Source organism: Squalius cephalus (genome assembly GCF_949319135.1).
Source record: "Squalius cephalus genome assembly, chromosome: 1".
Taxonomy (NCBI): Eukaryota; Metazoa; Chordata; class Actinopteri; order Cypriniformes; family Leuciscidae; genus Squalius; species Squalius cephalus.
Genome location: NC_137122.1, coordinates 37,427,357 through 37,440,804, shown reverse-complemented (window position 1 = coordinate 37,440,804; position 13,448 = coordinate 37,427,357). Strand labels below are relative to the sequence as shown.

The 13,448-nt window shown below is 35.7% G+C and overlaps 2 protein-coding genes across 3 annotated transcripts in view; both read right to left on the bottom strand.

The window, feature by feature from the left end:
* The window catches only part of ighd (immunoglobulin heavy constant delta), a 790,210-nt gene that overhangs the window by 590,152 nt on the left and 186,610 nt on the right, over nucleotides 1-13,448 (bottom strand). The window contains exons 1-2 of one of the 2 annotated variants that reach the window (XM_079864369.1): nucleotides 6,446-6,532; nucleotides 6,069-6,369 (exon numbers count right to left, since the gene is read on the bottom strand). The exons of the other annotated variant lie outside the window; for it this stretch is intronic. Of the exons in view, the coding sequence (XP_079720495.1) occupies nucleotides 6,069-6,369; nucleotides 6,446-6,488 (344 nt within the window). The 5' untranslated portion in view covers nucleotides 6,489-6,532. Of the gene's footprint in view, nucleotides 1-6,068; nucleotides 6,370-6,445; nucleotides 6,533-13,448 lie in introns of those variants that run through there. 2 annotated transcript variants of the gene reach the window in all.
* The window catches only part of LOC307154331 (uncharacterized protein), a 780,250-nt gene that overhangs the window by 667,447 nt on the left and 99,355 nt on the right, over nucleotides 1-13,448 (bottom strand). The gene's annotated exons all lie outside the window — the stretch shown is intronic.

Sequence of the window (13,448 nt, the reverse complement as noted above, 5' to 3'; positions counted from 1 at the left end):
GTTGAATGACTTCTCTGGAGATTTTACTTTGTTATAGAAGTTACCAGTGTGATTACTGAAATGTTCTTTTCATGTATTCTTTAATGTCAGTATATCTGAATGCAGTAACAATGCTTGCCTATTTAAGATTTATTTATCTTCCAGAAATGAAATAGGGACTGGTTTTGTGTTTGAGAAAGGTCTTCAACGTGTTAAAACATATAGGGGTCATTGAAGCCATTAATTTAAGGGACCATTTCTTTGTTAAAGCCTTACTTAGACTAAAATGTAGCTCTCCTGAGAGAAAGAACTTGTTATCTTGATGTTTTGAGACGAGACTCCTGTTTATAGTTAGAGCCTGGCCAAATCCAACCTTGGAAAAGCTGTGTGTCGGTGTGTGTGTTAGTCTTCTTGGTTACAGGTTAAGGAACCACTGCCATTATTGGAGATTGACTGAGTTGTTGTTCGGGACATGCTGGCACCCAGCAACCCAAATCTGTGACCTGGAAGGTCACGACCTGCCTGACTTCAGGGTCTGAGTGTCAGCTGCATAATCTATGGAGATATGCTTCAGTCTATCTGTATGTGTGTGGAAAATTACTATGTTTATCAATTTCTTAGCCAATCAGAATCATTCAATGACGTAGCTTAGACCTTGGAAATGGTATAACTGCTGTGATCTTTGTAACTGTAAGCGGGGCGGCCTACGAACTCCTGTGTGAGTCTTGAAGCTGACTTCTGCTGATGAAACTGCAAACTATCTTCAGTAAAACTTTTCTTCAATTTTTTTATAATTCTGACTCCGGGTCTTCTTTCAAACATCTGGTCCTTGGGTCCTAAACTGTTAACCCCTAACAATATGCTGATGCTCATGAATGAGAGATGGGTAAAACATTTTTTTTTTTTTTTTTCAGATTACCCATCTGAAGCGTTTTTGATAAAATATGGCATGAACAGTGCATGTCTCCAAAGTGCATACGTTATTGTACTGCACAGCAGTCTCTTGTGTCACTGTGTTTCTCGGGCACAGTAATAAACACCAGTGTCCTCAGCCTGCAGATTTGTCATGTGCAGATACACCTGCATTTTACTGTTGTCTCTGGAGATGGTGAATCGTCCTTCAACGGTTTTAGAGTAATATTTGTTCTTGCCGCTTGGAGCAGAAATGTGAGATCCACTCGAGCCCTTTCCCTTCAGCCTGTCTTATCCATGAAATAAAAGCATTATCAACTTCAATCCCAGAGAAAGTACAGGTCAGTTTATGTTCGTTTACAGGTTTGATGACGACTGACTCAGACTCAGTCAGTGTCTGACCTTTGCACACTGTTAAAATAAAAGAAATGCGAATTTATGAGATGCTTGAGTTTTAGGAATAAAGTGAAAAATAGAGATGACTTGACATCAAAGAGATGAAAATTAATCAAATGTTAATGCACTGAAGTGCTTAAAAATAAATATTACTTACTTTCAATGGAGACTAGAAGGCTAATGAAACAACAAGTAATTCTAAGGACCATTTTTGCAGCAGTTTTTATTAAAAATCTCAATGACAGAATACTGAAAAGGAGATAAATATGAAGAGTTTATAAGGCAGAATGTACATTTTAATTTGCATAGCCCATCCTCCAGCAGATTTTATATCAAAGGAAGGTCAGGCCTAAAGAAAAAAATTCAACCCTAACTGGATTCATCTTGCACTTTGTAAAGGATATTTACCATTACAGTGCACTAATTCACTTGAAAGTTTTATCTTTATGGAGATATAAAGATTAGTGTTCATCTTATTGTGTAAATGTATAGTACATTTAAAAAAGAGTTGTCATGATTGAATATTGTTGAATCTCAGTCAAAAAATGAATTATTGTTAGATTTATTTTGCAGATGTTTACAGTATGTATGGTGACTGTTCAGTACACTCACTGCAGGTTATGTGGCTGCAACGTGATCTCATGAGAATACGTGTGTATTTTTACGTTCTACCACACTTAAGCCCTATTCGGACGGGACTAGTTTCACAGGGGGACGTTATAGAAATTTCTGTTTCACAGACGTACTTTGAGATTTTAATCCTGTCAGAATCTGCCATGTCTGTCTTTTTCTTTTTCTCACACGACCTCTGTAAAAATTCCAGAGCAAATTACCTACTGTTTTTCGTCAAACTCGGCGGTCCTCAGAGAAATCTAATCCCGTCCGAATGCGAATGTCTGTGATTGCCGAAAATGTTTTTTTTCCAAAACACTTTTTCTTGTGTGTTTTGGTCAACGTGAACTGCCATAATCTCTCGCTATCGCGCCGGTATTCAAGTTTCTGCTTTTTGCGCACTGATAATGGATGTAGATGTGTTCGGTACACTGCGAAGAAATAAAATTATGTATGAAATTACATTAAAAAAAATGAAATCAACAAGAAAGAGCCAAATCACGTAAACTGTTAAGACTGGCTACTGTAATATCAGTTTCAGGTAAGATTACTTTCATTTCTGCACTTAATTACATAACGTGTAAATTATATAAGTTAAAACTTTTTATTCCAGTGGGTTTATTATAAGAACCCAGTTCTATAAAATCATGATGATAATGTATGTTTACTTTTTTTATACTACAATTTTTTATAAAATGTTTACAAAACACTAAATACATTAGGACGTTTTACTTAAAATATTTCTAAGTGCTTAATTTTAAAAGTACTTAATTTCAAAATACATTTGATACATTTGACCATACGCAATCCACGCATTCTGAACACGTGATCTTCTGCAACGCCCACATGTAAAACACATTACACTCCTACCTACCTCGGTAATAAACACGGATGTTAGTCCCGTCCGAATCCGTACATGAAATCACAGACGTAGGTTGATAAGAATTGTTACTCAAACGTCGTTTGGAAAACAAGTCCTGTCCGAATAGGGCTTTACATTTACTTACGTTTTATATACGCAGAAACGTATAATACTGACGTACAGCACTAAAACGTATAGACGGCACAAAAAACGTAAATTATTTACGTATGAACTATATATATTAAAGTTGTGACATTCATTTTTCAACTCTATTGCACTCAATTGTCTTATCAATTATGTTTTCAGTCGCATTTATTAAATGCAGTTTGCTAATTTAAGAAATATTAACATTTCGCTCTGTTCGTGCCTTCTGCTGCAAACTCGTTTCAGAGGATTAGCCTATTTACCATGAGACAGCTGCGTGCACAGACCTCCTCCGGGGCAGGGGCGGAAGGACCAAAAAGGGCACTTTTTTAAAAAACATTTATTTTTTAAATAAATCAGCTGTATTTAAAGCACTGTACCCATCTGTCTGTTGTGTTTTTATATATTTTAATGACTTCCTCACAATTATTTGGAATATCTCGCTCGATGGAGAGCAGCAGTCGGTCAGAGAGCCTCTCTTCATTACCAATGAAAAGATGTTGATACAATTAGAATGCATAACACATCAAACAAAAATAGGGAAATGATGATAATATTAATAAATATTATTTACTTTACCAAACAAAACAGAGAATCAAGTAGGTAATTATGAGGAATTCATGTTTAGTTATGTTGATATTCAATGTCAATTTATGTTATAAATTGTATGTATGTATTCATTAAAGTGTTAGCTATCATGAAATCAGTAACACTTTACAATAAGGTTTCATTAGTTAAGTTTCTAACATGAACTAATAATGAACTGCACTTCTACACCATTTATTAACCTTACTTAATATTAATTTCAACATTTACTGAAACATTATTAAAATCAAAAGTTGTATTTGTTAACATTAGTTAATGCACTGACTGTGACATAACATGAACAAACAATTAAAAGTTGTATTATTATTAACTAAGATTAACAAATAGGCCTATAGTAGCCTAACAAATGTTTTGCTCGTGATTAGTTAATGTTAGTTAATATGAATAATAAACAAATGAACCTTATTGTAAAGTGTATATATGAAATTAAAGAAATAAATTCCTTACAATTTAGAGCTGGACATGGACTTAAAATTTATTTATTTAAAATTATTTCCCCAAGCTAATAACACTTGCTATGGCCTTGGATAAAAACGAATGAAATTGTCAGACTCAGAATGCGGCTGAAATTGAGTTATACTTTAATGATTGTTAAGCATAACTCACATGCTGCCGCAACTTTTACAGTAGCATGGTAGGATAAATGTAACTTTTCCATATAAGCTTAATGTTACCCATGGTTCGAATTACGTGGGAGCTGAGCTCCCATAGAGAGAGGATGAGCTCCCATGAAAGCAGTAAAATAAACCTGTGGGGGTCTCTAAAAATCATCAGCACCATTATTTTAAATGACAAATAAAGCACTTTTTCTTTCAGACTACTGTAGCGTGACTTAAAAGATAGGACAAGATGCCAAACACATGGATCTCATGGGATCTCGTATCATCATCACACTACATCCTTATGCTTCGCTTTCTGCCAGGACTTTTACTGACTTTTCTCAACTCAGAAGTGACGTCAACATCCGATCTAGCAGTAGCATAACCCATCAGGCAAGTGTTATTTTAACATAGGCGTAATTTGCAGGTGGGACATGTCCCCACCACTTTTTGCTAAGGTCGATATTGTCTCCACCACTTTTGAAACATCTCGCGGCATTAATATAACAATACAAATAAATAAAACATCTCCAGTTAACTAGCAGAGCATTCATTTAGTTTTTTAGTTTTTTTGTATTATTATTGTTAGTGGCAATGGTGTATAAGTGTATTGTTATTTATTATAATATGTATTTTAATAATTATTATTATTTACATTTATCAGAGAGGGGCACAATACATTTTGAGACAAAATTGGCAGGGGCTTGAGCTCATTCAAGCCCATTTCTAATCCGTCAAAATCGTGGCACCAATCAGAAACATTGGTGCGGGCTTTACACAATAACGATTGCTCTGATTGGTTTTAGGTCTTTCCAATTGCGCCCAGAGGCATTTGAGCGACGTCCGTTGGTGACGCCCCTTTGGAAATTAGTTATTAATGAAGCTTTGCCAGACCATAACTCAGTTACTACTGAGAATGGTCTGGTTTTAACCAGGCTAATAATACACCAAAACACAACATAAATTCACAAAAGACATACATTTTATTATCTTGATGTAGGCTAATCCAAATCTTAGAATCCATATGTTTGCAAGAAACAGATCCAAATTCAGCCCTTTATCCAGCGATCTTCATCTCCATTCTCAGCAGCGACCGTAAACGTCAAATCCCGCGCTCGCGATGAATTCAAATTCAAAAATTGTGACTGCAACACATCGTCATGTGAACGACTTTTGGTACTGGTTTTGACATTTTAGCAATAAATAAATTATTGTGATTACACATGTCTGTTGTTTTTCTTCAAAATTGTAGCCTACGTAGTTTTAAGAAATGGTTATGGGTAGGTTTAGGGGTAATGTTAGGAGTAAGATTAGTGACTCAAAATATATTTTAATGCTAAAGCTCCATTTCCCTACACATCTCAGTCCAATCCATTAATACGTGTTATGCAATTTATAACTAAATTGGTATGTTTAGGTTTGGGATTAGGGTTAAGGGATCTTACATTTATCTATAAAACGGTAAAAGGGAAATTAAATTATACAGATATCTTTATGATATGAAAGATTCGTAAATAGTTAACGTTTTGTACCTGTAAAATCGTAATAATGTTACGTTTAAATGTTCCAGATATGTCCATAGCATACGTTTCAGCATCTATCCAAATGTACAAAAAGTATGTTTTCTATCTTTGAAATTTACATATTAACAATGAGACCAGGCTGGTATCTCACTAACCGGCAATAGCTCTAGCTCTGAACTATAGCACCCGGTTCATGCTGGTGGAAAAGGGTAATCAATGATCAACCCTCCAAGCTTGGAATCTATTATCTTTATGACCTTACTTAATTACCAACCTTGACTCATACTCTCATTTATTTGGGAAGCTGTACAGAAATATTAAGATATTTTAAACTACATCTCTAAACAAGTAATGTATTGAATTGTGGGGAAATTTGCAGTAATTGCTTCAGTGATCATGACAGTTTTTGTTCAGCCCTGCAGTCTTTTGTCTTACTGTGAATCTCTTGCACAGTAATAAACAGCTGTGTCTTCAGTCTTCAGGCTTTTCACCTCTAAATACAGCATGTTTTTACTGGTGTCTGTGGTGATGGAGAACTGGCCCTGTAGAGACTGAGCATAATATACAGTTGAGCCAGATATACGTCCAACCCACTCCAGTCCTCTCCCTGGTTTCTGACGGATCCAGCTGTACCAGCTGCCCATTGAGAGACCAGAGACACCGCAGGACAGAGTGACTGATTCTCCTGGTCTTTTCACCACAGAATCTGAGGAGGTCAAAGATTGACCACTAACACCTGAAAAACAGGAAAAATTAACGTTAATTTATTTTAAAACAGCACCATTAATTGAGAAGAAGTGAGAGTTTCTCACATGAAATAATCAACAGCAGAACTCCATGCAGTAGCATTTCCATTATCACCCCAAAAACTTTAAAATGATGAGCAAAATATTTAATTGCACTGCAGCTGCAGGACACTGAGAATTTGGTTTTATAACAAGTACTTTTAGAGTTGTGTTACACTGACCCTCCCTAAATCAGGTAATTTGCATACCAAGGCAAAACATGGTAACTATGGCAAAACTGGAACTGAGAAAATGGATTCAAATATTCTTGACAGAAATCTGATGGATTTGATACAATATTCTTATTCTGTTTTCTGTGAATCTGAATATTTTTTGAGATAGTAAAGGCTTCCTGACATACATTTTATTGTATGTCTGTAATAATACCTTTCAAATTGCAATAAATCATCAAATCAACGTAAACACCGGACAGATATAACTATCTTTTGTTATTTCTCAGCAATGTTTTATATTTAATTAATTACTAATTCTGTCCAAGTGCGGAAATCAAAGTGAATAAATCAATCATTGGTGTGGGTGTAGAAAATGTTGGATGTTTTTATTATTTATTTATTTATTTTTTTAGCTTTTGGTATAGCTGTTAGTGTGTCTGTTAGTGTGCCTTTCCTTGGCCATTCAAAGAAAGTCAATGCATACAAAGTTGTTTTGGTTAGAATCATGCCTGCTATTCCAGAAACAAGAAATTTCTTTAAAAAAATAAAAAGATGAAATAATAAATAATAAATAAAATAATGAAAGCAATCACTGAATGAATTCTCCTGTACTCCAAGTCTAATTGTTAAGACATTAAGAAAGGGGACTCAGGTTCAAACCTCAACCCTACATACTGTATTGTCGTATAGAAAAATTGTATCCAGGCTTGGTAATTGTCATCTTGTATTTATTTTGCATGGAGCATGTTAGACATTTTGTTCCACAGGACGTGAGTAGATGTTCGCCCATATGACTCGTGATTCCATGCAAAGTCTCCTGAAGATATTTGATTGCTTTGTTTAATATTTCTTATATTATTTCTTATTTTAATATTTCTTTGTTTAATATCAAATCTTATTTAATATTTATGTAGGCCTATCTATAATATTTAGTATTATTTAGTATCTATAATGTAAGGATCTATAATATTTAATATCTAATAAAACATTAAGGATCTGTCAGGTTTATGTTCTGTTTTGGCTTAGTTTTGTGTTCCTGCGTTTATTTACTGTCTTCCTTAGTTGACCTTGGCTGTGTTTGAAATCACCCCCCATACCCTCATTCACTATTCCCTGCATTACTTCACTAATATAGTCCACTTGACGGAGTGAATGAAAGCAAGTGAATGAAAGCAAGTGAATCTTGGTAAACTGGCAGCTCCAGTAGAAATGAAAACATTAACACATCTTGAACTCTTTCATGGAAACTAGTGTGTATAAACCTTAATTAAAGAATTTAATAATCAATTAAAAATGAATTTATTTATACCTGTATGATATTACGCTGCAGCCACATTGGACCAGCATTTGGAAAATGGATGGATGGATGATTCAGCTGTGGGTGCCATCTTCTGGTCAGACATGGGAATTCATTCGGCATTCACCCTTACAGTGCATTATGGTATAGTCGTCGAGCATATATCGGTTGTACACTCATTATTGGGGTGTATTATGGGATTGAATGAGTGCACTCGATAACGTCCACTATGGTTTCGGACACCACTAGAAATCTTATGTCTATTGGTATGTCTTTGGTTATGGTTGTTTCTCTCCTGCGTTTTATATTCTCCTGATATCCTGAATGTTTGTTAGTTTGATTATTTGTTAAGTAAAGTTGACTGCTGCATCTAGATTCTGCCTAAACTCTCCTTGCTGCAACCACACCGTGACAGGAGCACAGAATGATAACGTTTATATGGTTGTTTTCAGATTTTGTACAGTACTGTAGTTGTATTTGTCACTGTGACACTCTTGCACAATAATATACAGCAGTGTCTTCATTCTTCATATTATTCATCTGCAGATACATCTGTTTCTTGCTGTTGTCTCTGGAGATGGTGAACCGTCCCTGAACAGACTGAGAGTAGTATATAGTACCTCCAGATGAGATGTATGCCAGCCACTCCAGACCTCCTCCTGCAGCCTGTCTGATCCAGGCCAAGGGCTGGTCACCACTAAATCCAGAGGCTGTACAGGTAAGTCTGTGAGATCCTCCAGGTTTAATGACCGCTGACTCAGACTCAGTCAGTGTCTGACACCAACAGACTGAAAAATTAACAGTTCAACATTAACATTTACAACAGCACACATGAATATATGTCTGATTGTCAACAGGTTTTCAGGAGCCTTTCTTACATTCTGTGAGAGCAAACATGAAGATAAAACACAGTTTAGACACATTATCCATTGCCCCCGTTATGAAAATAGGAACTTGATGCAGGGAAGACATAAACAAGTTTTGTGTCTGTAGATGAATAGAGTGGGGGCTTTTAAAAGGGAGAAGGAGAATAGGTTTGCATAGGCTGCCCTCTAAAGGTACACTGTAAAATATTTCCAGGATTTCACAATATATAACTGTAATATTTCACAGGTAATTACATTATTACCACTTCACAGGCTTTAACTGTGATATTTCACAATATAATACCGTATTTAGACTTTTACTGTGAAAATAATGCAGGCGCGGGGCTTTTACAAGAAACTACTGTGAATTCCTTCATTTTCGCGCTGCAACTGCGTCATCTGAGCTCCCCGGAGCTCCCTGGCCTGATCTCCTCCATGGTCTCACTCGACGGATTCAGTGCGGTAAGTGTTTAATTTCAAACTTTGTCAATTTGATGACTGTTTTTAATATGAAATTGCATGTTATTTAAAAGTATGAACCAAATTAGCGTTAGTTAAGTTCTGTTTCATGTTTTTGTAACTTAGCTGGAGCAGATTCGCGTCTAGGTTTGAGCGCGCAAATTTGAATGATCAGACGTTGGTTGTGTTAATAAGTGTATTAGTAGTACCGTATTAAGTTATTAACTGTGAGGCTTCACGTTAGCTACACCGTCAAAATTGAACTTTAGCTTTGCTTAATGCTTTTCTTAGTTAACGTTCGTTACTCTAACAGCGTTCTCTCTTTTCCCACAGCATTTTTCTACCACCGGGAAATAAAGTTATAAGGTAAGCTGTGGCCTTAATGTGTGTATTATGACAGTTATGATCAACTAGATACATTATAGTGTTGTGGATTTGTGCAAAGGTGGAATAAATTAATCTCAAATTAGTAACGTTAGCTAGCTGGGCGTCGTCCATATTTTTCTGCCGTGTGTGAAACGGAGCAGCCGTTGTCTGTCTCGTCAACAGAAAAAATAAAGTGCATTTTTTATTATAAAAAAGATATAGGAAAATAAATGTTTATCACTGAATTAGTGGAGCTTCGTTAGCTGTGCTATTCTAAAGTAAAACAGGTCGACATCTGAAGATATTAGGAGCCATTTTGTCTGTGAACGGGTAACGTTAACGTAATAATTCTAGTAGGAACAGACTCTTCCTCCATCCTCTGCAAACAGTACGTGTAAATGATGTAAATTGTTGTGTGCAAATGCATTGCCTGGGTAAATCACACACATCTAACTTACTTTGTTGCAGGACTATTCTTGACTGTGTGTTTGTGATGTAAATGTTTTTCAGTTGCTGTTAAGTTATTTAAATGGTTGCTGTTTAATTGAATCCAAGTAATGTCACCTTGTTAAAACTGAGCTAACTTTAGTTTTGCTCAGTACTGCAACAGCAGTGACCCACTGAAGGTGATGACTGGGAACTGAAACCTTTTTAATCCCACTTGAATTAAACTAACATCTTTCTTCTCTGTCTTTTTGTTTATATGTGCTTCTTGGGCATCAACCCAGAGACAGGTACAAAATCAAAGAGGCAGAGAGGACACATAAACCAGCAAGTCTGTACACTGATCAGGAAGCTCATTGACTTTGAATGGATGTCAGTCTAATGTAAGTTGTGTTCCAACTTCAGAACAGACTAACGAAACACTGTCTCTGTTTTAAGCTAGAATTAGTTATGCAGTAAGATGTTTACTTAAGCTATTAAAGGGTTAGTTCACTCAAAAATGTAAAGTCTCTCATTAATTACACTCCCTCATGATGTTCCAAACACATAAGAATTTTGTTCAACACAAATTAAGATAATTTTAAGAAGTCCGAGAGCTTTCTGATCCCGCTTATAGACTGCAATGTTATAACCGCTTTCAAGCCCCAGAAAGGTAGTAAAAACATTGTTAAAATAGTCCACGTGACTACAGTGGTTCAACCTTATTGCTATGATGCGACGAGAATACTTTTTGTGCGTTCCGCACTATTAAGTATTTTTGCATCGCTTCATAACATTAAGGTTGAACCACTGTAGTCACATGGACTATTTTAACAATCTTCACTACCTTTCCGGGCCTTGAAAGTGGTAATAAAATTGCTGTCCATGGAGGAGTCAGAAAATATCTTAATTTGTGTTCCAAAGATGAACGAAGGGCTAACGTGTTTGGAATGAGGGTGGGGTTTTGGGTAAACTATCCCTTTAATCTGTTCTACGAGTTTAGACAGGCTGCAAAATGTCTAAAATTCATTGTTCTTACGTTTATTTGAATTAAACATGCCTTTTCAATGTTATAGGTTATTGATAGGATAGAATAAAAACGTCAAATTTACTGACGTACTTTACAATAGTTTTAAGTGTAAATTTACATCACATTACTGGCTTACTGAGTTGCATTACTATGTACGCATGTCATGTAATTTTTGCTTAACCTCAATCATGTTACTTTCAGAGTCCTCTGGTTTGTTGATTTAATATTAATTGATATAGTACTATTCACATGATTTATCTGATTTATCATGAGTTTTACAATTGTAATTTCTTAAATTGTACACATTTTAGGATTAGTTTTACAATGCGAGTACCATACTTGCAGGTACTTGCACCACAGAGTAACTTAAACTTTTTGTCTTTCTTATCTTTTGTAGATAGTGGACAGAACCCATACTATGCAGGTGCCTGCTGCAAGGGAAGGAGCGAGACACCTGCAACCCTCTCTTTTCCCACCTTTTTGTCTTTTCTTCCCTCTCTCACTCTCTCTTCTCTCTCTCCTTCTTTCTCTTTTCAGCTCTTACGTTGTGAAGTACCATTATCACATAGTAAACACATGCACAGTGCACACACATATACACACATTCCTGTTACCCAGTGTTCATTCCTGTTACCCAGTATTTATTCCTGTTATTAAATTGTATTTTTCAAGTACCATTATCACATAATGGTAAACACAGTAAACACATTCACACACATATTGACAGACATTCATGTTACCCAGTGTTCATTCATGTTACCCAGTGTTCATTCATGTTACCCAGTGTTTATTCCTGTTATTAAAATGTATTTTTCTTCTAAAAAAATAAAAGTTAAACCATTGTTTTTATCAGTTTTGTTTGGTCCATCATTTATGCTAAATCACAGTATAGACATGGTTAAATACAGTAATTCTACTGCAGCTTACTGTTAAATTACAGTAATATGATAGACTAACTGTAATTGCACAGTAAAATACAGTAATTATACAGCAGCTTACTGCTAAATCACAGTAATATGACGGCATAGTTATTGTGAAGTCACAGTAAACAGCTGTCATTTCACAATTATTTACTGTAAAAATGATACGGTAACTTACTGTGAAAGTCATGCAATTATTAACCTGCAATTTATTGTAAATTTACAGTGAAATAATTAACAGTGTACATTTACATTTACTGTGTCCTTATTATAACCTCTGTAACCATGTCTGCCTTTCAACGTATTGTGTGTGTGTGTGTGTGTGTGTGTGTGGGGGGGGGGGGGGGGGGGGTATGTATGTATTGTAACCCATCTGCCAAAAATATATTTTTTTTGATTAATTTGACTATAGAAGCCAGCCCTGTTTCTTCGAGTAGTGTCTGCCAACTGAATATGCTGGAGTTTGTTTTTGGATGAGAGCTGAGAATTTTTCTTGAAACCCTCCCAAACAATATGTGGTGATGTACTGTAGGTGCTGAATCTATCAGAGCTATATTCTTTGGATTTAGTCATTACGATGGATGATTATGGGAATTTGGCCTCTGTATTTCCTCATATTTAAACTCCTGGAACAAGAAGTCATGGCTGGACAATTTTATGTTCCTAGTCACCCTACTGTGATACATTTTTTTATTTTTTATATATTAATGTGAATATACTTCAGAGATATTATACTCTTTATACTCTCACAGAATTTCTATGCCAATAATTGTGGTCAACGTGTTTTGGAGAACAACATATATTTCATAATGTGATCCACGCAATGTTATTTTCACAGTCATCTTTGATCATATTTACCAAGGGTGCCAATCATTCTGACCATGACTAAGTCATCAATTACTAAAATCTCATACAGATTTAACAATCATTAAAGGTCACTTATTTGTCTGCATTAGATCAATGCTTACAATGCTTTATGTTCATTTAGAAAGATCTCCATGAAGAGGTGTTAAGGATTTAAATCAATATATTTATAAAGTAGCTTGCTGAATTTTAGGGAAGTGTACTGAAAAAGTGCTCTTGAGCCCTCAGAGACATGAGTAGTTTTTGTGCAGCCCTGCAGTCTTTTGTCTTACTGTGAATCTCTTGCACAGTAATAAACAGCTGTGTCTTCAGTCTTCAGGCTTTTCACCTCTAAATACAGTATGTTTTTACTGGTGTCTTTGGTGATGGAGAACTGGCCCTGTAGAGACTGAGCATAATATGCACTTGAGCCACCGTCAATATATCCGATCCACTCCAGTCCTCTCCCTGGTTTCTGACGGATCCAGCTGTACCAGCTGCTCATTGAGAGACCAGAGACACCGCAGGACAGAGTGACTGATTCTCCTGGTCTTTTCACCACAGAATCTGAGGAGGTCAAAGACTGACCACTAACACCTGAAAAACAGAGGAAAAATCATGTTAGATGATTTAGAACAATGAAATAATAATCT